Genomic DNA, 22,267 nt, shown 5'->3' with positions numbered 1-22,267 from the left:
GGAAACGGAGGCCCCCCCGCGGGGAGGCGACCTGCTTAGGGTCACTTAGCCAGGGAGCCTCGGAGCTGCGGCGCTGCCCAGCCTCGGGACCTCGGCCTCCGTCCGTAAAACAGGGCTAGTCCTAGCCTCTCCCTCACGGTATCTTTTGTTGGCAACCGTAAATGAGCTCCGGTCTGGACGGACGTTCCAGCCCAGCTTTGGGGTCCCCTCACGTCCGCGGAACCCCCGCTGGGGTTTCTGGGCAGAGAGACCGGAGCGGCTGGCCATGTCCTGCTCCAGCTCACTTTGCAGATGAGGAAACTGAGGCAGACAGGGTGAAGGGACTCGCCCAGGGTCCCACAGCTTGTCGTGTCTGAGGCTGGATTTGAACTCAGGTCTTCCTGATCCTAGGACCGGGGCTGTATCCGCCGCACACTTCACAGGGCCCTGGGAGCCTTGCCTTGCTACACCCCCCCCCCCCGGAAGACCCCTCGAATCTGCAGAGGTGACCCAGATGGGGACCCTCAGCCTTGGTCATCCTCGGTGCTGAGCAGAGGCTGGGAGTGGGGAGGGACTGCTCGGTGGCGGCCCCTAGGAAACTCAGTAAGACTGAGGGAAGAGACGCCTGGAGCCAGTCCGGTCAACCAGCATTTATTATACACCTAGGGTTTGCCAGGGACTGCACTGAGGGCCAAAAGAAGCAGCCCTGGCCCCAAGAGGCACATTCTAATGGGAGTGGGGAGGGAGCTGCCCAGGAGTGATGGGGAAGCCCAGAGGGGCGCAGCCTGGTGGGAAATGGGGAGATGGCTGTGCAGGGCTCCCTGCTTGGCTGAGGAAGGGAGGGGTGCTACTGAGGGTGAGTTCCAGGGTGGCAGTTATCTGGCAGGATGAAAAGCCGTCAGGGTCAGGATGGAGAAGTCCAGAGGAGGGCAATTTGGCAGGAGACAGAGAGGAACAGAGAGATGCAACCACTGGGGCAGCTGGGCTGGAGTCTGGCATTGTCCCCAAAGTCAAGGGTAGAGGTTTGAGGAGGCCTAGGGAAGGGAGTGATGCAGCAGGACCAGTTCTGTGCATGTAAGGGCAGTCCCAGACCCCACCTCTCTTTTTTTAATTAAAAATTTTTTTTAGTTTTCAGCGTTTACTTTTATAAGACTTTAAGTTCCCTATTTCCCCCCCTTCACCCAAGATTGCAAGAAATTTGATATAGGCTAGACATGTACGATCATATTAAACATATTCCACATTAGTCATGTTGTGAAAGAAGAATCAGAACAAAAGAGGAAAAACCATGAGAAAGAAAAGAAAAGAAAATCGTCTGCTTCAATCTGCATTCACAGTTCTTTCTCTGGATAGCATATTCCTTCCGGAGTCTTTTTGAATTGTCTTGTCTTGGATCATTGCGTTGCTGAGAAGAACTAAGTCTTATCAGAGTTGGTCATCACTGTGTACAGTGTTCTCCTGGTTCCGCTCACTTCACTCGGCATCCGTTCATGCAAGTCTTTCCAGGTTTTTCTGAAATCCGCCTGCTCCTCATTTCTTACAGGACAATAGCATTCCATTACATTCATATACTACAAATTGTTCATCCATTCCTCAACTGATGGGCATCCTCTCACTTTCTAGTTCTTTGCCACCACAAAAAGAGCCGCTGTAAATATATTTGTACATGGGACTCTGCCTCTCTTAACATAGCCTGGGATCATTGATTTATTTATTTTTTCTTTTTTAAAAATTATTTTATTTGTTTTCAGTGTTCTACAGTCACTTCCATATATCTTAGATTTTTCCCCTCCCTCCCTCCTTTCCCCCTATCTCCCCACTTCCACCCTGACACAGCATACAGTTTTATATAGATTCTACACATACACTTCTGTTAAATACATTTTCACCTTAGTCATGTTGCATACGAGAATTAAAATGAATGGGAGAAATCATAAAACAAACCAAAACATATTACAAAAGAAAATGATCTGCTTTATTCTGCGATCAAATTCCATAGTTCTTTCCCTGGATGTGGAAGGCATTTTGCCTTAAGAGTCCATTGAGAATTTTTTAAGTCCTTGCATTGCAATGAAGTTCTAAGTCTACCAGAAAAATTCCTCCCACACTGTGGTTGTTGCTGTGTATAAAGTTCTCCTGGTTCTGCTCCTTTCACTCATCATCAGTTCATATAAGTCTTTCCAGGCCTCTCTGAAGTCTTCCTGTTCATCATTTCTTATAGCGCAATAGTATTCCATTATATTCATATACCACAATTTATTCAACCATTCCCCAATTGATGGGTATCCCTTTGATTTCCAGCTTTTGACTACCACAAAGAGAGCTGTTATAAATATTTTTGTACATGTGGGACTCTTTCCCATTTTTATGATCTCTTCGGGATACAGTCCTAGAAGTGGTATTGCTGGGTCAAAGGGTATGCACATTTTTGTAGCCCTTTGGACATAGTTCCAAATCAGTTCAAATAGTGAGCTGATCCAGAGTGGTTGGATCAGCTCACAGCTCCACCAACAATGAATTAGTGTTCCAACTCTCCCACATCTTCTTCAACATTTATCATCTTCCTGTTTTGTCATGTTAGCCAGTCTGATAGGTGTGATGTGATATCTCAGAGATGTTTTGATTTGCATCTCTCTAATCAATAGTGATTTAGAGCACTTTTTCATATGACTATAGATAACTTTAATTTCTTCCTCTGAAAACTGCCTGTTCATAACCTTTGACCATTTATCAATTGGGGAATGACTTGTATTCTTGTACATTTGACTCAATTCTCTATATATTTTAGAAATGAGGACTTTATCACAGACACTAGTTGCAAAAATTCTTTCCCAGTTTTCTGCTTTCCTCCTAATCTTGGTTGTGTTGGGTTTGGTTGTGCAAAATCTTTTCAGTTTAATGTAATCAAAATTATCCACTTTGCACTTCATAATGCTTTCTATCTCTCGTTTAGTAAAAAATTCTTCTCTTCTTCATAAATCTGATACACTATTCCTTGTTCCACTAATTTGTTTATAGTATCAATATTTGTATCTAGATCATGTACCCATGTGGACTTTATTCTTGTATACGGTGTCAGGCATTGGTCTGTGGCTAGTTTCCGTCACACTGTTATCCAGTTTTCCCAGCAATTTTTGTTGAACAGTGAGTTCTTATCCCAGAAGCTGGGGTCCTTGGGTTTATCAAACAGTAAATTGCTATATTCATTGACTACTGTGTCTTGAGTACCTAACCTGTTCCACTGGTTTACCTTCCTATTTCTTAGCCAGTACCAAGTGGTTTTGATAACTGCTGCTTTATAATACAATTTGAGATCTGGTAGAGCTAGGCCACCTTCCCTAGCATTTCTTTTCATTAGTTCCCTTGATATTCTGGACCTTTTGCTCTTCCAGATGAATTTTGATATTATTTTTTCTAGCTCTAGAAAATAATTATCTAATAGTTTGATTGATATGGCACTGAATAAGTAAGTTAATTTAGGTAGAATTGTCATTTTTGTTATATTAGCTTGGCCTACTCATGAGCAACTGGTGTTTTTCCACTTACTTAGATTTGACTTTATTTGTGTGAAAAGTTTTTTGTAATTGTGTTCATATAGTCCCTGAATTTGTTTTGGCAGGTAGACTGGGATCATTGATTTAGATCTGGGAGGGACTAGAGTGTCCAAACTCTTCATTTGACAAATGAGGAGACTGAGAAGTGGCATGGTTGGCCTATGGTCCCACAGACCGTAAGTTGCAAAGTCAGGATTCAAACCCAGGTTGTCTGAATCTAAATCCAGGCTCTATCTACATGTCCTTTCCTACATAATGATGATGATGATGAGCACTTGATATACGTTTATCTCAGTGGACCCTCTAGGGTCACTTACCTTTTTACCTAGCCTTGACTCCAAACTATTTTAAATTTTCAGTAATTCATTCTAGAATTCTTTGTTCCCTGCTGTTCCGGTTTCTGGACCCTTATCTCTGGGATGTATTTAATTATGTATTGTTACACATCTAATCAAGGCTTTTTGGATCAGAGTGGATCATATCAAGCCTTCTTCAAATCACTACCAGGTCCCAAGTCTGGCAGGACCCTCATTGTTGCTCAGCAATCCTTATACTGCCCTCCCACAGGACATGTGATAAACCTCCTCCTTCCCCTCGCCTGCTGTACCTTCCTCAGGTTTAAGATCATCCATTGGCCACGAAGTTAGCATCATGACCCCCTCTCGCTGTCTTGCCTGTTATAAAGGTGGGAGTCACTTGAATCAAGTCGGGTGGGAATCTTCGAAATCCTGAATCAATTGATCAACGGCATTAAACTTTTGGAACCATTAAACCAAAGGCATAAAAGTCATTGGATAAAATAAAATAAACCTATACAAGAAGTGCAATGGGATTGGTTGAGGAGACTCAGTCACATCCAGTGAGGCTCATTTGGAATCCAGACATGCAAGTGGCAGGCCAGCTCAATGGTGGAAGCAGTTTTGGCCAAGCTCTTGAGGAGAATCATATACTTAGTAAACTTGATCTTGCCTTCCCCTGGACATTGTGTATATTTGTGGGAAAGTACACAGTGTTTGGTACCTACTGTCTTTACTATATCACTTTAGCAAATACTTGTTTCTGTGTACTAATGAATGTTTCCATATGTTACATATACTATACATTTTTCTCCATACTAACTGGCTAATTGCTATCAAGTGATGATGCATTAGGGGAAGCACGCTGGTGGGGGCTCATGAGCTACAGAAAAACCTTTCTCTCAGGCCTCAGATTTACCCCTAGAATCCTAAGGGTGACAAATAGTAGTCACCCTCTGGGATCCTCATCCAACCAGGGTTTGTGGGGTTTGGAAGAAGGAGATCAGAGCCTACGCTACATTCTAAACACCAGAGAGTCCCCTGCTCCAAAATTTCATGTTTCTCCTTGGATGCCAGATGACCCCAATGCCATTTTCTCTCCTTTGTCTCAGACATCAGGCCCTCAGTGTCTGATAGCTTTGGCTTGGCCCTACTCCCTCACTGCCCACAAAGGTGGTCCTCTCTCCCCCTGGGCTTCTCCTGGTCCATCTCTCCTCCTCTTCACTGCTGCACTCTGAATCCATGGTCTTCATCTACCCTGGATGCCCACTCTCTCACCTCCTGGAGCAAAGCTTCTTATCAGATGCCTGGGCTGTTCCTGAGCACTAGAGATACAGAGACAAAACATGCAGAATGAAAGAAGAGAATAAGCCTTAATATGGCGCCCACGATGTGTCAAGCACTTTACAAATATGATTTCATTTGATCCTCACAACAACCCTGGGAGAGATGCTATTATTATCTCTATTTTACAGTTGGGGAAACTGAGGCAAGTAGAGGTGAAGTAATTTGGTTGGGGTCACGGTTAATAAGTATCTGAGGCTGGATTTGAACTCAGATCTTCCTGTTTCCAGGTCCAGTTCTCTATCCACTGTGCCACCAGGTGCCTCCAATAAATACAAAATCATATGTGCCTCTAGAATAAACACAGATAGATACAAAGTAACCTGGGAGAGCTAGGAGAATTTCCAGTCACTGGGAGAGTGTCCTTGGTGACCCACAGATCAGTCTGTGGGAGGGGGAATCACATACAATGAGGCTGGAAAGATGAGTTGGGGCCAGGTTGGGAAACAGCTTTAAAAGTCCAACCCAGGACTTTATAGCTGATCCCAGTGGCCCTGGGAAGCCACTGGGATTTAGTGAGTGAGGTTAGATCAGCACTTAAGGAAAATCATTTTGGTATCTCTGTGTAGGGGGGATTGAAGAAGGGAGAGACAGGAGTCATGGAGTCTGGTGAGGAGGCTCTTGTAATGGTCCTGGTGAGAGATGAGGAGGCCTGGCCTACAGTGGGAGCAGGGTCAGAGGAAAGAGGGGGGAGATTAGGAGAGATGTCAAAAAGGGGAACTCCACAGGCCTTGGCAACATATAGGATATATGGGCAGGGGTCTGGGGATGGGGAGGGGAGAGAGAGGAGTCAAGGTTTGAGCCTGGGTGACTAGGAGGATGGAGGCTTCCACCATAATAACAGGGAAAATTGAAAAGGGGAGAAGTTGGGAGGAAAGATAACAGATCAATCTGGGACATGTTGAGTTCAAGATGTCTCTTGGACATCTAATTTGAGATGTTCAGAAGGCAGTTGGTGATTCGAGACTGGCACACCAAAGAGAGTTTAGGGTCAGATTTATCCACCTGCAAGTCATTTGCAGAGAGATGATCTTTGAACCCAAGGTGGCTGATGGAGAGAAAGAAGACCAGGGCCATAGGGGACACCTACCAAGTGTAACCTGGATGAGAATGGAGCAGATGAGACTCAGAAAGGGAAGGGGAGAAGCGGGAGGGAGCAGGGTCTTTGGAGACCAAGGTTAAGAGATCCACAGCATCAAATGCTGATGAAACAAGACATTTTGGGTGGAGCAATGAGGTTGGATGCCAGATTGCACAAGGTGGGGGAGTCAGTGAGAGAAGTGGGGGCCTCCCTCTCCTCCCTGAGATGCTTCCCAGACTTGGGGATGCAGCTGGAGGGTCTAGGTCTAGATCTAGACTAGGGATGAATTTCTGACTCAGTCAAAGGGCCGCACTTGAGGACTTAGAGGGTCACAGCTTCCCCACCCCTGGTCTCGGCTCTAGGGGAGGTTTTTGTTTTGTTTTGTTTCTAGTGTACCATGTACCTTCTAACTCCCTAACTAAGAGAAGGGGGGGCATATCTGCCCCTCAGTGTCCCAGGGGTAACCCTGAGGTGTGTGTGTGGGTCTCCCTTTTCTTGAGTCATCAGCTCAAGTGCCCCCTCATTGTATTCTCCTCCATTTGTTGGGGGGCCTGTGACTAGCACCCCACTTTTGTTGAAATACTTAGATTGGTGATAGTGGGACTGATAGAGCCCATGAAGATGAGAAGGGATGGAATTGAGGGGCCATGTTGAGAGGTCCTCTTGGCAAGGAGAAGGCTTATCTCCCTGTTAGAGACTGGTGGAGACAGTAGAGGTGATGACAGAAGATTTGGGGACAAAGAGAAGGGGAAAAGTGGGAACTCTTGTGTACGGCCTCTATTTTCTTAGTAAAGTAGGAGGCAGGGTCCTTAGGCGAGAGGGAGCAGGACCTTGAGGAAAGGAGAACAAGTTCAGAGCTGTCTCCATGGGAAGTGGGACAGAGTATTCATACACGCTGACTGGAAGGATTGCTTTGCTGCAGTGAGAGCCCCAGTGAAGTTGTATTGGATACACATGTGGTAGACCCATTCAGCTGGGTTGTATGACTTCTTCCAGCTCTGTTCAGCAGCATGTGAGTAGTTGCTAAGGCCATCAATGACTGAAGGTAATTCAGGGTTGGAGTTTGGCTGGAAATGGTCAAGTGGGTGAGGAATTCAAAATGGCAGACTGTAAGCACCTCCAGGCAGTTACTGTCTTTGCCTTCCTTTGAATCCCCAGTACACAACAGGCACTTAATAAATGCTTGAAGTCTGAGCAAAGACCAGGTCAGGAGGTCACTGAGGAGTGGAAGCATGGAAAGTCTGGATGAGATGAAATGGGCTTAGGTGGAAAGTAGAGATGGACGAGAACAGGTGGGCGTTGTGCGGAACACCAGCGGAGTTTGATCCAGGAACTGTCCGTTGTATTGGGGACTGAGGGTGGGCCCTGGGGGGGGTTGGGGGGATCGAGGAGGGATAGGGTTTGAGGAGGTGGGAGCGGGGAGGCCAAGGAGTTTGACGTGGAGTGCTAGGGACGGAGTAAGGCTGGAGAGGGAGACTGGGAAAGCTCCCGGAGGAGAAGGAGGAGGCGGCGTCCGAGCCAAGAGAGAGATGTGAGCAGAGCGGACCTCGAAGGACTAGGGGCTTGGTGGGGGAGATGGGGGACCCTCGGGCCAGGGAGATGGGGGCAGGGCTAGACCCTATGGGGGCCAGGGGCTGGCCAAGGACGCGCAGTGACCTACCGGAGGCCAGCCGTGCGGGCAGCAGTGACCCGCGGGAGGAAACAGAGAGGACAAGTTCGGACAGAGGGAAACTGGCTCCTTAGCTGACGGGAGATGCAGGAAGGGGCGGCAGGCTTGGAGGTGGGCCGGGCGGGGTAAAGGAAGGGAGGCGGGGTCCGGGACTTAAGTGTCAGAGCGCGATGTGGTGGAGTCCCGCACAAGTGAGCCGCGGGGCGTGGCGCCTGACCCAAGCTCTGAGGGCTGCGGGACTACTCGAGGCAATACGGCCGTGCTGCGGGACTAGGCGGGTCGTTACGGCGGGAGGTCGCCGGCTCTGCGCGGTCCGTGCTGGTCGGAGGTTCGAGTCCCGCCTCCGCGCTCTTGCTCCAGCCGACTCCCTCTCCCGCGCCGGGCTATGGCCGGGGGCTCTGCGGCCGAGTCTCCGCACGGGCTGTTGGGCCGGGTGCGCTTCCTGCAGGAGGCGGCCCGCTGCCTCCGCGCCGCCCGCCCGCTGCCGCGGCCGCTGGCCTTCGTGCCCCGCGAGGTCCGCTACAAGCTGTGCAAGGACCCCGCGGGTCCCGGGCCCCCGCGCTGCGTGCTGCCCGTGTGGGCGGCGCCGGACCTCGCCACCGCCGGGTCTTCCGCCAGGCGTGCCGGGCGAGGCAGCCTGGGCAGCATCGAGGTGCCGCGCGGGGGCTGCGTGCGGGCCACAGGCGAGGAGCTCTGCAACAGCCACGGGCTCTGGGTCAAGCTGACCAGGGTGAGGGGCGCCCCCGGACACCCGGCCCCGTCCCGTGCCCTTTGCCCTCGCTGAGCTGGCACCGGGCCCCGCCCTGGGCCCGGCGCTTCCGGCTGTGCCCTGGGGGGGTGAGGGGGTGGGAGGGGGGAAGGGTCCTAGGGGCCCTCGGCAAGACCGAGCCCAGAGTGGAAGAGGTTGCCTTGCCATGTGATGAGCCCCCCATGCCCCGAGGTGTCCCCGCAGAGGCCCCGTGCCCAGCCCCCCTCCATCCCCTCCCTATCGCCCCCAGTCCCGCCCCCCGCAGGGTCCCAGGCCCCCCCACGGGGCGGGTACCCCGCACCGACCCGCTCTCGGCCCCCAGGAGCAGCTGGCCGAGCACAAGAGCAGCTGTGACCTGCCCGAAGGCTGGCTCCTGGCCTGCAAGAATGCCGAGGGCGGAGACCGCCTGGTGCCCGTGGCCTCCACCGACCGCCTGCAGAGGCAGCAGCAGCTCTTCGGGGTGGACTACCGACCTGTGGTCAGGTCAGCCGGCCCGCCCGGCTGGGCGCGGGGCCTGCCCCCCTGTTCTGGACCGGCCCGGGTCTGCCCCCTTCAGCGCTGTGCCTCTGCCAGTGCTGCCGGGGGAGGGGGGCACAGACAGGGAGAAGGGGAAGGGGGAACCGGGAAGGCTGGAAGGGGAGGGAGGAAGAAATCTGTGCTTATTAGGCTCTCTCTGAATGCCTCCCTTCTCTCAGGCTGTGCTACAAACACTCCTTTAATCCCCACAGCTGCTCTGGAGTTGGTGCAGTCATTCCCCCTGTTTCACAAGAAAGCTGAGGGGTCAGCTTAAGTGAATTGCCCCATGCGTCCTGAATCTAGGCCCAATCTAACTCTGATTCCATCTGGAATTCAGAGGCAGTGAAAGGGAATTGTAGGAAATAAACTTAGAGAGGACTGGGAGGCAGGTCTTGAAGAGCCTTAGCTTCTACTTCCCTCCTCAGGCTCTGGGGAGCTAGTGAGGTGTCTGGAGCAGAGGAGGGACCTGACTGGGCCTTCTTCAGGTGGGAGCAGCCTGGGCTGTGGGGCGAATTTCAGCTTTCAGACTGTCCCTATCCCTTGTGCCTACAGGTGGGAGCAAGTGGTGGACCTGAAATATTCCCTACGCCTGGGGACCCCGCCACAGCCCACAGAGGAGGACACTGAGGCGGTAGAGAGACTGCTGTAAGTGATAGGGGAGGAAAGCTCTTTAATTAAGGGGGTGGAGGAGGAAGCTCTTTTCTTGAATATTTTTTGTTCAGTTTTGTCTAACTCTGAAAGGGTTTCATTGAGGGCCCCACTATTTTAATTTCCTGGTTTTTTCTACTTGTCACTCTTTTCAAGTTTTCCTGTAGTGGAGGGAGGTCTGGGTCTGTGGAAAGGCTCCAAGGTCTGGGGGAATATGGGAATCCCACCCATATTCCCATCTTTGGCCTGATCCAAGGTGGGGTGGGGTGGGTCGGGCAGGTATGTACCACCAACATGGACCTACGAGTGTGATGAGGACCTGGTCCACTTCTTGTATGATCACGTGGGCAAGGAGGACGAGAATTTGGGCAGCGTGAAGCAGTATGTGGAGAGTATCGATGTGTCTTCCTACACGGTGAGGGTCAGCTGGAAGCCAGAGCCCACTGGGGCGTTCCCCTGGTCCGAACAAACTCCCATCTGCACAACCATGTGCTGCTTCTCTGGGACACAAAGAGAAAACACCAGCCTGCCCTCAGGGAGCCCCTGCTCTATCTGGCAGCTGGCATGCACACACAGGCCAATAGAATTACCACAAGGTAGGATGTAATGAGAGTGTGGCAGAGGAGAGCTTGGGGGGCCTGGGGCTTCAGCAAGACTGAGGTGGCCCTGAAGCTGCAGCTCTAAGTCTGGCAGTAAAGTAGAGTGGACAGGCCTGGGCCTGGAGGCACAGGCCCTGGGTTCTAATCCTACTCTGCTACCTTCCACCTATGTAAACTTGGGCAAGATTTTTCATAACTTCACTGGGCCCCATTTTCTAGGCAGGATTGGCCTTGATGTCTGATTGCTCCAAGTGGCAAACAGGGCCTTCTTGACCTTTCTTTCTTCTACTCTCATGGTCCTCAACTCTCCCATAAAAGGAAAGAGGTCCATCTTCCAGATTCTGCTTTGTGGTTGCCATGCTTAGCCATCGCAAGTGCTCAGGGTCTGTTTTGTCCTGATAGTCTGTCCACATACACCACAGTGTGGTGGCCACTGTGGCCACCCTCCTGGTTCTGTGGTCTTCTCTGCCTCAGTTCGTACATCTTCCCCAACTTCTCTGCCTCAGTTCTTACATCTTTCCCCACTTTTCTGAATTTTTTATGAGCATCCCTTCACATGGAACAGTGATGGTTTGTGGGTTCATCCCTTCCTCTGCCATGGGTACCTGCTACTGCCAAAGGGACTGCTTTGAATATTCTGGGGTCTATGGGGCCTTCCTTTCTGGCAGTCAGTGCCCCGGGCAAAAGAGCTATTGTGTCTTTCTTGTCATCATTCCCAATTACTTGCTAGAATGCAGACACAGGACTTGTAACCCTTGGTCCAGGGCAGAGCTAGGAGTAGAAGTGGGTGGAGCTGTCAGGGAAAGCCTGTCAGGGAAAGTCTCCCCACACTGAGCTCTTCCAGAATGGATGGCTTTCTGAGAGGTAGTAAGGTCCTCATCCCTGGAGGGCTTCAAGCATGACTTCTGTTTGGGGACATTCTGGAGGGATTCCCGTTCAAAGCTAGTTTGGATGAGATGCCTCAGAGGGCCCCTCCAGCTCTGACCCTTTCTATGCCTCCTTGTGGCTTTGCCACAGTTTCTCTGCTCAGTCACACACTCACCTAGCTAGTGAAGAGCCCAGCTAGGATCTGAACCCATAGCTTGTCACTGTGAGACCAGAGTCATGGTGTGTGACTCCCCATCCCTGGAGCTTTAGAACTAGGAGGGGCCTCAGGGGGCCATCTAGCCCACCCCCCTCCTTTATAGACTCTAGGAGGAGAAGGGAAGAACCCAGGGAAGAACTGGGATTGGAACCCAGGGCCTGACTCTAGACCAGGCACTCACAGTGGTGCCCTTGCACTTGGGTGGGCTGGGAAGGGAAGGCTGCAGCCTGGCTGCCCTCACCCATCCCTTGTCCTCAGGAGGAATTCAACGTCTCCTGCCTGACAGACAGCAATGCAGACACCTACTGGGAGAGCGATGGGTCCCAGTGTCAGCACTGGGTTCGACTCACCATGAAGAAGGGCACCGTCATCAAGTGAGTACAGGTCCTTCTGCCCCGGGCCCAGGGCTGCCCCACCTTCCCCCAGGAGGCAGCCTCTGTGGCCCTTCCTCCCAACCCGGGCCTGCCTCCTGAAGGAGGCACTTGTAGTCCTCCTGGTCTCCCGCCAGAAAGCTGCTGCTGACTGTCGATACAACAGATGATAATTTCATGCCCAAGCGAGTAGTCGTGTACGGAGGTGAAGGGGACAGCCTAAGGAAGCTGAGTGATGTGAACATAGATGAGTAAGACATGGTCCTGGGCGTGGAGGGGCGGGCACAGCCTTGGGCACTGAATGGACCATCTTTCCCTCCTTCCCTCTGGTTACCAGGACTCTGATTGGGGACGTCTGTGTCCTGGAGGACATGACCATCCATCTTCCCATCGTTGAGATCCGCATTGTGGAGTGCCGAGGTGACCAGGCTGAGGGAGGTGGGCCCTGGGCTCTGGGGGTGAGGGCACACCCTGACCCTAGGTTCTCTGGAAGCCCTGTTCCCACCCTGGGTGCCCAGAGCTTATTTTCCCCATTTTCTTCTCTATAAAATGTCAGGGTTGGACCAGGGGACCTCTGAGGTCTGTCCCTATAAGCTGCCAGACCTTCCTGGCTTATCTGGGGAAGGCTGGGGAGGGGAGGTCCGTGAGGCCTCTATCAGGCAGGAGAAGGCCTCAAGCTGTTCCAAGGGCAGGCTGGGCCACGGGACAGAATGGGGAGGAGGATGGGGGACAGAAATTCCCCTGGGGCGCTGCGGGGAGATGAAGGTAGGGGAGGGCCTGAGTGGGCCTGGAAGGGAGAGGTGGGAAACATAGAGTCAGTAGCCAGCTGAGAGAATGTCCCTGTGGCCAAGTCAGAGGAGTTATGGACCTGCCCCAGGGCAGGGCCTCTGTCAGGGAGAGCAAGAGGTTGCTGGCTTGTGTTTGAGAAGAGTAAGCCTTTGACTTCTGGCGCTGGTTGAGAGTCGGACAAACACCTTCCGGCCTCCGTGTTAGAGAGGCCTTGAAGACCACCTCCAGCTAGGCCTCCCCATGAGCACAGATATCAGTCCCCACTTCCCACCGTCCCTCCCCCCCGCCCCGAAATGGATGCCTGAAAGAGGCAGTTCTGGGAGGCAGAGGGACTAAGAACCCTGGGCCAGTGGGAGATAGGAGGGTGCCTGGCCTCAGCCGTAGGTAACAGAAAAACAAAACTGTCCCTGCACCCAGGGAATTCAGGGTCCAATGGGCTGGACCCAAAAAATGCACACAGAGCAGGGAGAAGTGATCTCAGAAGGGGCGGCCCTGGCTGCAGGGGCTGGGCAAGGCCTCCTGCACAGGGTGGGGTTTGAGCATGGCTTAGAAAGCCAGGGACGTGAAGGGGCCACCTGGGGGATGGCCAGGGACTATGCCCAGAATTGCGAGATTGGAATGTCTTGTAAGAGATGTGTTGTTACTGCACCTCGGGCTTGTGGGGAGTTCCTGGTGTGAGGAGGCTGGAGCCAAGGAGGAAAGACTTGGATTTTAAATTTTATCCTGGAGTCCATAGAGAGTTTATGGAGGAGGGTGTGACACAATTGGTCCTCCACTTTAGGGAAATCCCCACTAGAGGCAGGTGGACCCCTAGCAGCCACTGAAATAATCCTAGGGTGAGGTGATGAGGGCCTGCACCAGTGCAGTGGTATTAGTGTCTAAGGAGAGAAAGGGCCATATTGGAGATGTTAGGAAGGTAGAAAGTTGGGAATGAGATAGAGGACCAGTGGGCCAGTTAGCATTTACTCAGTGCCCACTCTGTAGCAAACACTGCTAAGTACTGGAAAAGAGAGGGAGGAGTTCAAGATGGCTGGAAGTTAGGGAGAGAGGGCGGGTGTCAGGGGAACATGAGGCCAGTTCTGGATGTGCTGAATGAGAGGTGTCTGCCGGACATCCAGCTGATGTCTGAGGCATTTGGAGATGGGAGCCTGGAGCTCAGTGGAAGTGGATTTGAGAGCATCAGCTCAAGGGTAGGGGTTATAGTCTCTTACAGGTCATGTATCTCCTGTCTTCTCCAAAATAAAATAAAATTTAAATTTAAAAAGAGGAGAACCATCAGCCTGGAGATGATAATTGCACCCATGGGAGCCCATGAGATCCCTGAGGGTGGAGGGGATGGGAGGCTTGGTCACCAATGGCTTCTGCCCAGGTTTCAGCAGAAGGGGCTGCACTGAAGATGGGCTCAGGAATCTTTGGGGGTCACACTCACACGATCCTTCCCTGGCAGATGATGGGATTGACGTCCGGCTTCGTGGAGTCAAGATCAAATCTTCCCGACAACGAGACCTGGGGCTGAGCGCCGATATGTTCCAGCCCGCCAGCTTGGTACGCTACCCACGGCTGGAGGGCACGGCACCCGAAGTCCTGTACCGCCGGGCCGTGCTGCTGCAGAGGTGCTGAGTCCTGAGCTTCTGGGTAACCCCCAAGCTGGCACAACTGGCCTAGCGTCATCGTCCCTCCACCTCCCCCCCATCTTATCTTGGTGCCAGCAGCCATCTGAGGCAGGGTGACTCTCAGGGGATTCCCCTTCCCTCCCTCCAGCTAGGCTGTGCCCCTCCTGCAGCCTACATCTCTGCCACCCCCTCCCCAGGTTCATCAAGGTCCTTGACAGCGTCCTACACCACCTTGTGCCCGCGTGGGACTATAGCCTGGGCACCTTCAGTTACATCAAGGTGAGTGCCCAGGCCTGGAGGGAAGGTAGGCCCCAGAGGCTGGATACAAACAGCCGTGCTGTCTAAGGCGTATGCTGGGATACCTTTGGTGACGAGAAGCTATCTTTCTTCCTTTCTTCCTTCTCTTCCTCCTCACCCCCAAGGACTTTTACAAATATTCTCTCTTGATCCTCACAACAACCCTGGGATTTAGGTGCTGTTGTTATCCCCATATTATGGATGGGGAAGCTGGGATAAACAGGTGAGGCAGCTTGCCTAGGGTTGCACAGCTAGTATGTGTCTGGGGCTGGATTTGAACTCAGGTCTCCCTGACTCCAGGTCTGGTGCTCCACCCACTGTGTACCATGTAGCTGCCCCTTCCAGGTTAGGGACAGAGATGGGCAGTGAGCTCACACAGTGAGTGGGTGGCAAAGCAGGGATTGGGCATTGCAGAATTTGCAAAGGAGGAAACTGAGGCACAGGGAGAAATGGGTCGTCCAGTGAGCATCAGCAGCATCTGGGCTCCAGCTTTGTTCTGTGTCTCCTTCCCCCACTTCCCTGCTTCCCTGGGAGCTCCCTGGGGGGGCAAGGCTGGGAGGGCTTTATGTAGCGAGCCCCCTCCCAATCCTCCCTAGCAAGTGAAGCAGTTCCTGCTGCTATCTCGCCGGCGCCCGGCCCTGGTGTCCCAGTGTCTGCGGGACTCAGAGAGCAGCAAGCCCAGCACCATGCCCCGCCTATACATCAACCGCCGTTTGGCCATGGAACATCGCGACTGCCCAGCCCGAGACCCCAGCTGCAAGAATGCCGTCTTCACCCAGGTCTGCTGCTGCTGGAGGGAGGGGTCTGGCAGGTTGGGGGAGGGGGGACAAGCACGCTGGGGGAGGGGGGCTGGCAGGACACCCCTCACGCTCTCCTTCCCTTCCTGACCCAGGTGTATGAGGGCCTCAAACCATCTGACAAATATGAGAAGCCTCTGGATTACAGGTGCGTCCTGGCATGGGTGCTCCTGCCCTCCTCACCCTGGCTCCAGACCCTTCTGTGGCTCTCTGGTGCCTGCCAGACAAAGTGCAGCCAGCCCTTCTAGCCTGGTATTCAAAGCCCTCTTTTGCTTATTTGCCCATCCAAATGTTCAGTAAACAAAGCAAGCATTTATTAAGCACTTGCTGTTTGCTGACCACTGTGCTGGGACTGGGAGTAACATTTTAGGGATCCTGACCTCAGGGAGCTCTGTTCTGAGGAGGGGGAGACAGGGACCCAAGCGTGGACAGAGGCCACTGTCACAGCATTTGTGTGTTCTAGAGGGGCTGACCTCTGGCTCCCTGGAATTCTTACTCATGGTCAGTGAGGTACTGACTGGCATCTCTGAGGCCAAGGCCAGGGATCCATCTGCAGCATCTTCAGCCAGGGAGCATCCAGTCTGTGCTTGGATACCTCTGAGGATGGGGAGCTTACTGCCTCCCATAGCAGCCCATGCCTCTCTCTTGAGGACCGCTCTTGGGGCCGTTGATCCTGAGTTGGCTTTTCTCCCCATTGCTCTTGACCCTGTTTACACAGAACAAGGCCGATACCTTCTCCCCTCACATATTTGGAGGCAGCCTCCTATGCCTTCCAAGCCTTCTCCTGTCCAGGATAAACATGCACATCTTTGGTTGATCCTCATGGTTTTCACTGCCCTGGTTATCCCCCTGGACACTGGCCACCTGACCTTCTCTTTCACCTAGAAGGGGAACTTTCCATCTGAACTGCCCCCTGCCCCCCAGAGCAGAGATCCCTTGGTCATTTGACTTTGAACTTGACACTATATCCAGTGGTTGGAGTCTTACTTCTCTGGTCCAACTCCCTGCTCTAACAGTGGAGTGAAGTGAGTCAGAGAGGGAAGGGGGCTTGCCTAGACACATGGGGATTCCCTTGGTGCTGCCCTGCAGGGGCAGGGTCCTGTGGGGCATTTCCTGGTCCTGATCTGCTCCTCTGTCCCCAGCCTTACCTGATAAATTCAAATCTAGCAATGCCAGTTCCTTCAGAAAGGGACCCCCCGATTCTAAACTCCCCTCTTCACCCCAGATGGCCTATTGTTCATGGCCATCCCACCTCTGGGTGTGTGTCTCATCCCCCCATGGGCCCGTGAACCCCAGGGGAGCAGGATCATGTCTGTCTCAGCATACTTAATACATGTGCATGGAATGGAAGGGGTAGTGCCCTACATTTCCTTCCCCGCCCCAGGGCAGCATGTGCCAGGAGCCAAGGGCAGACATCTGGCTCTGGGTGGGCCCTGATAGAGCCAGGCTGGACTGGCCAGTTATATGATCAGGACCCCTGCTTTCTTGGCAGGTGGCCCCTTCGCTATGACCAATGGTGGGAGTGCAAATTCATTGCTGAAGGCATCATTGACCAAGGTGAGGACAGGTTGGGGGAGCGGGGCACTGGCGGGGCTGGAGAGTGTACCCATAGCAGACTTCGAGTAGGGAGGCCCTCTGCCACACACCCAGCTCATAGTCGGGTCCCTCTGAGGAAGGATGGGGAGCTCACTACCTACCTTTGGGACAGTGGAGAGGCTTTCCTTCAGCTGAGCTTATTCTGACTCATCCCCCCACCTGGCCCCAGACATGCACACATTGTGCCTGGTCCTGTCTTCTGAGGCCCAGCAGATCTGAGTGGGACAGCCCTCAGGCTCCTTAAAGGCTAAATCTATTTTGGACAACTTGGGAGACTTGGGACTCTGGGTTGGCAGGTTCCAGGACTGTGTGAATGTGTTATTTTGGTTTTTGGGGGGTCTGTGGCTCCAGGGGGTGGTTTCCGTGACAGCCTGGCTGACATGTCTGAGGAGCTGTGCCCCAGTTCAGCTGACACTCCTGTTCCCTTGCCTTTCTTTGTCCGCACAGCGAACCAGGTAGGTAGGATCCAGGCACAGGGAACCTGAGAGAAGGGAACAGGGTGGCCTGGGTGGGAAGGTGACATGCGAGGAGACTGGCATGAACCTGCAGCGGGAGGCTGCAGCTGGGCTGGAAGAAGCTGGCTCAGGGAGGGCCTGGGCAGATGAGGATGAACGTGTCCTCGGGACCCTGTGAGGCTGACCATGCAGCCCTGGTTTGTCCTGACAACAGCCATACTGGGGGGATGCAAATATTAGCAGCCCTACTTTACAGAAGAGAGGTTGAGGCCCAGGGAGGGGAGGTACCAATGACCCGCAAGTGGGTGGCATCAGGTCTCTGTCATGCCCTGGCTACTTCCCCTAGACCAGGCTGCCTCTCAGGGGTCTAGCAGGGCTTCTGGGGGCTGCTCTGGCAGCAGATAGGGACAGAGCCAGACCTCCATGGGTTTAGGAGCTGAAGAGCAGGGCAGATGCTCAACGTCAGTAGTCAGTAAACATTTATTGAGCACCTACTCTGTGCCCAGCAGAGGTGGCTAGTGCTCAAGGGACAAGACAGTGGGAGGTTGTGGGACAGGACATTGGGGCCAGAAATCTCTTGATTCTGGGGAGCTCTGAAAGCAGAGGTGTTGAGATGGGCTGCAGGGTGAGGGGATATCCTGGAGGTAGGAAGAGGAGAGAGGACCCTCCAGCCTGAAGCAGGAGGCCCAGGGCTGGGTGGGGAGGGGAAGCTGAGGGGAACATTTGGGGCTCCACTCTGGCCTACTCAGCACTGAGGGGTGGGGGCAGAAGGACACAGTGGAGACACCCGTGTTTGGGGCCAGGGGAATATCATAGTTTTTTTGCAAAGGTCCCCTCTAGCCTGGTGCTTTGGTCCTCCTCCAACCTGCGCAGGCCACCAAGGCCAGGACCACAGCAGGTGTATCAGAGTCAGGCAGGTCAGGGAGGTGTAGGAGATGTCCTGGAGGATCTACTGAGGCCCCTTCTAATTGAAGGTCTGGGGCAGCTTCCTGGAATAGGACTGAGTTGGCTGGAGAGCCTCTGAGGCAACCTAGACCAGCCTCTGTCCATGGCCCCCTTCCACCGCCTGGGTGCCAGGGGCAGCACTCTCTCACCCCAACAGGTCCTGCAGCCTGACAGCCCCTTTCTCCCCTGACAGGGCAACGGAACCGGTGAGGCTCGGGATATGTATGTCCCCAACCCATCCTGCCGAGAGTTTGCCAAGTATGAGTGGATTGGTCAGCTGATGGGTGCTGCCCTGAGGGGCAAGGAGTTCTTGGTGAGTGGATGGCACTGAGGGATAGTGCTCTGGCAGGGTGGCCCAATGGAAGGAAGGACGGCTGGGCCCTGACTGAGCCACAGGGGATGGGTTGGGGAGACCCTAGCTAGTCACCTCAAAGGTGTGGTGTGGTATAGTGGGAAGCATACCGGCTTTGGTGATAGGCCCTGGATTCAAATCCTGTCTCTGTGACCCTCACTTGGTTTCTGGTGAGACCTCTGTGAAGTAGGACTAGCATCCCCCTCAATCATTTGCTGCCATCCCTGGCATCCACATGGCATGGCCCTTGTTTTGGCAGGTGCTGGCTCTGCCTGGCTTTGTGTGGAAGCAGCTGTCGGGTGAGGAGGTGAGCTGGAGCAAAGACTTCTCCGCTGTGGACTCTGTGCTGGTGAGTGGCTACCAGGGCATGGTTCCTCACGGTGGGAGCTGGGTGGAGGGGGCCACCTCTGTGGGTCCCACTGTCTCACAGCTGCCCCTCCCTCTTGTTGGGGCTAGGTGAAGTTGCTGGAGGTGATGGAGGTGATGGACAAGGAGACCTTCGACTTCAAGTTTGGGCAGGAGCTGACGTACACCACGGTGCTCAGTGACCAGCGCATGGTAGAGCTTTTGCCTGGTGGAGCGTCCGTGGCCGTGCTCTATGAGGACCGTGGGCGCTTCATCGAGCTGGTGCAGAAAGCCCGGCTGGAGGAGAGCAAGGAGCAGGTGGGGTGCTCAGGGGGCATAGGAATGGGGCAGGCAGCAATCTCCCCTCCCCTGCTCTGTTGGAGAGCATCCAGGAACAGAGGGGCAGTGACTTACCCAGGATCACCCAGCACTCCAGCAGGAGCCATGCTTCTGCTTGAGGGTAAGGTGGGACCCCCATCCCCAGGGCTGAACTGGGTCCTCTGTCTCCTCCTCCCACCCAGGTGGCTGCCATGCAAGCGGGACTGCTAAAGGTGGTTCCTCAAGCTGTGTTAGACCTGCTGACCTGGCAGGAGTTAGAGAAGAAGGTGTGCGGGGACCCGGAAGTCACAGTGGATGCCCTTCGTAAGCTGAGTGAGTTGTGGCTGAGGATGTCACTGGGCTGGCATGGGGAGGGGGCTCTGGCCTGGGATCTTAGTGACTTCCCTCATCTGTAGCTTGGTGGTGGAGGTGGGAACGTGGCTGACTTCTGGGGATGCTTTTGGCTGAGAATCCTGCCCTCTCAGGCTCCGGCTCAGACTTCTTCCCTTCTCTCTCCTGTCTGTCTCTGTCTCCACTGTAGCCCGATTTGAGGACTTTGAGCCATTAGACATCCGTGTGCAATATTTCTGGGAGGCCCTCAACAACTTCACTAATGGTGAGTAGAGGTGAGGCCAGCCCGGCCTTGACTGTCCATCCTTATGATGACCTCTTGTGCCCAAATGGAGGAAGCCACCTGGATGGGGAGTGAATTCCTGATCATGGGAAGGCTTTGAGTGATGTCTGACCTGTCCTCATTCCTCAGAGGACCGGAGCCGCTTTCTCCGCTTTGTCACCGGCCGGAGTCGCCTGCCTGCCCGCATCTACATTTATCCAGACAAGCTGGGGTAAGTGGGGAGAAGAAGGGAGAAGGGAGTGGGCTGCCTGGAGGAGTAGGAAATGGTTGGGAATGTTCTAAAGTCCTGTGCAAAACTAAGAAACTGTGATGAGGAATCAGTGTGATGGAGAGGAGAGATGGAGGCCCAGCTCTGCCTGAGTGACCACTCCCCGGGCCCTCGCTGCCTCTTCCATATCAGATGGCTTCCAGACCTTGCTGCTCGCTGGGTGCCCAATGTTCTCCGGGCTCCAGGAGTGATACTAGGTGTGGGTCCCTAGGGGTGGCACCCACAGAGGGTAGACGGGGCGGGCAGATCTGTTTCACTGTCTTGCCTCCCCTGAATGGTAGCTTCCCTGCCCTGGTCAGTGGGCAGCTCCAAGGGTTCAGGGGGCCTGGATCCTAACTTCTTGACTTCCTAACCCCCAGCTCGGAAACAACTGATGCTCTGCCTGAGTCTTCCACCTGCTCCAGTACCCTCTTCCTACCCCATTACGTCAGGTGAGTGGTCACCTCTTCCCTTGGCCCAGAGAGTCCTCTCCAGGGTTTTGAGGGACTGGCTTGGGGAGGAGGGATCAGCCTCTTTCTGTAGCAGTGGGAGGGAAGGGGCAGAGAGGGATGTTGAGGCCAGACAATAGGAAAAATAACTATAAGTACCTTGGGTAATGAGCTCCCTATCGTTGGAAGTTCCCAAGCAGGAGAACTGACCAGAGATGTTGTGGAGGGGATTCCTAGAAGGGAGGCAAGCTGGGCTGGGCCAGATGGACCCCAAGGTCCCCTGAGAGCCTCATGAGTCTGTCCCTCCTACCACATCTGTCTCTTCTCATAGATGGAGTTCAAGGCTGGGAAGGAAGATATTTGGGTCCCCCCCACTACCCCAACCTCATTTTTCTCATACACTGATGCTGTCCCTTCTCTCTCTCCCTTCCCTTCCCCACACAGTGCCAAGGTGTGTGAGGAGAAGCTGAGGTATGCCGCCTACAACTGTGTAGCGATTGACACAGACATGAGCCCCTGGGAGGAGTGAGCTCCCCAGTTTGGCAGAGCCCCAGGAAAGTTGGCACTGGGCTCTGGATGGCAGAGTGCCTCAAGACAGCAGCTCATGTCTTCTCTACCATGCCTCTGCTGGGGGCTGATGCCCTCCACATTCTTCTGAGGTTGGGCTACCTCAAGGTGGTCTGGGACAGCAGCTTGTATCCTAATAAACCACTTCACTCCTCTCTTGCGCCAGTTGTGATTTCTTGGAGTCCTGGTGGATGCAAGGGTCAAGCCAGCCTCTGGTCTGTGAGTGACTTTGAGTGCTTAGAAATCACCAGCCGGGGGGCATCTGGGCCTGGTGCCTTCCTGAGGCAACTTGGTATAGAGTGAGCAGGGCCGGAGTCTGGGTTCTGATGCTACCTAGCTTCAGATTCCATCCCTATCACTCGATGCCTGGGATACCTGGGAGATTCTGTCTTCTGCTCTGACAGATAGTTCTGACCATCCTTGCGCTCCCTCCCAAGATACATGCTTAGGAGATTACTCTAGGAGAAACAATCATTACTTCTGTCCAGGACTCTGTCCCTTCTTGCTTTTTTGGGGGGGTGCAGATTGGGGCAGGAAAGAGGCCTGAAATCCTGCTTTGGGTCTGTGAGCTCTCCCCACCAGACGTAACCCTCACAGGAACCCTGTGAGAGTGGGACCCTGGACAGCTACCAGAAAACCTCATGTCTTTTTAAGGCAGAGAGTCCTGACTTTTCTTGTCTCACTGACCCCTTCGGAAAGCCAGAGGGCAAAGTCTGTGGACCCCTTTTCAGAGGAATGTTTTTAAATGCTCCATGTACAATACAGATAATTACAAAGGAGACCAATTATAGTAAAAGACAGCTAGAGATATTTAAAACAAAATAAAGCAAAAATAAGCTCAGACTCCCAAGTTAAAAGCTCTGTTTTAAGGGATTTTCCACTTAGGGGGCTTTTGATTTCATTCCTGAAGGCACACATTGGGGTGAGGGCTGAGTCCATCCTCACACCCAGGTTGTCCTTTGTTTTGTCCACAT

General features: G+C 53.4%; 1 protein-coding gene and 1 long non-coding RNA gene across 3 annotated transcripts; one reads left to right on the top strand and one right to left on the bottom strand.

Annotated features, from left to right (window-relative positions):
- Positions 1 to 4,548: 4,548 nt before the first annotated feature.
- Positions 4,549 to 8,022, bottom strand: LOC140530049 (uncharacterized). Its single transcript, XR_011975783.1, has 2 exons — positions 7,915 to 8,022; positions 4,549 to 5,154 (listed from the first exon to the last, which is right to left on the bottom strand). It is a non-coding gene; the product is annotated as an uncharacterized lncRNA (long non-coding RNA).
- Positions 8,023 to 8,208: 186 nt separating this feature from the next.
- Positions 8,209 to 21,453, top strand: HECTD3 (HECT domain E3 ubiquitin protein ligase 3). 2 transcript variants are annotated; one of them, XM_072649225.1, is made up of 21 exons: positions 8,217 to 8,653; positions 8,994 to 9,154; positions 9,740 to 9,832; positions 10,115 to 10,250; positions 11,777 to 11,892; positions 12,027 to 12,140; positions 12,227 to 12,309; positions 14,126 to 14,291; positions 14,489 to 14,570; positions 15,185 to 15,367; positions 15,481 to 15,533; positions 16,878 to 16,942; positions 17,333 to 17,436; positions 18,575 to 18,694; positions 18,993 to 19,082; positions 19,190 to 19,396; positions 19,600 to 19,729; positions 19,938 to 20,012; positions 20,160 to 20,241; positions 20,658 to 20,729; positions 21,171 to 21,453. In XM_072649225.1, exons 1-21 carry the CDS (start codon positions 8,309 to 8,311, stop codon positions 21,253 to 21,255), a joined length of 2,562 nt encoding a protein of 853 aa, XP_072505326.1. In that variant the 5' UTR covers positions 8,217 to 8,308; the 3' UTR covers positions 21,256 to 21,453. The 2 variants fall into 2 exon arrangements, with proteins under 2 accessions (XP_072505325.1, XP_072505326.1); XM_072649224.1 differs by lacking the exon at positions 12,027 to 12,140 and having other exon boundaries at positions 8,209 to 8,653.
- Positions 21,454 to 22,267: the final 814 nt, after the last annotated feature.

Source organism: Notamacropus eugenii, chromosome 2 (genome assembly GCF_028372415.1).
Source record: "Notamacropus eugenii isolate mMacEug1 chromosome 2, mMacEug1.pri_v2, whole genome shotgun sequence".
NCBI classification, from domain to species: Eukaryota; Metazoa; Chordata; class Mammalia; order Diprotodontia; family Macropodidae; genus Notamacropus; species Notamacropus eugenii.
The sequence above is the reverse complement of the archived record's forward strand: the minus strand, read 5'-3'. Positions and strand labels throughout refer to the sequence as shown.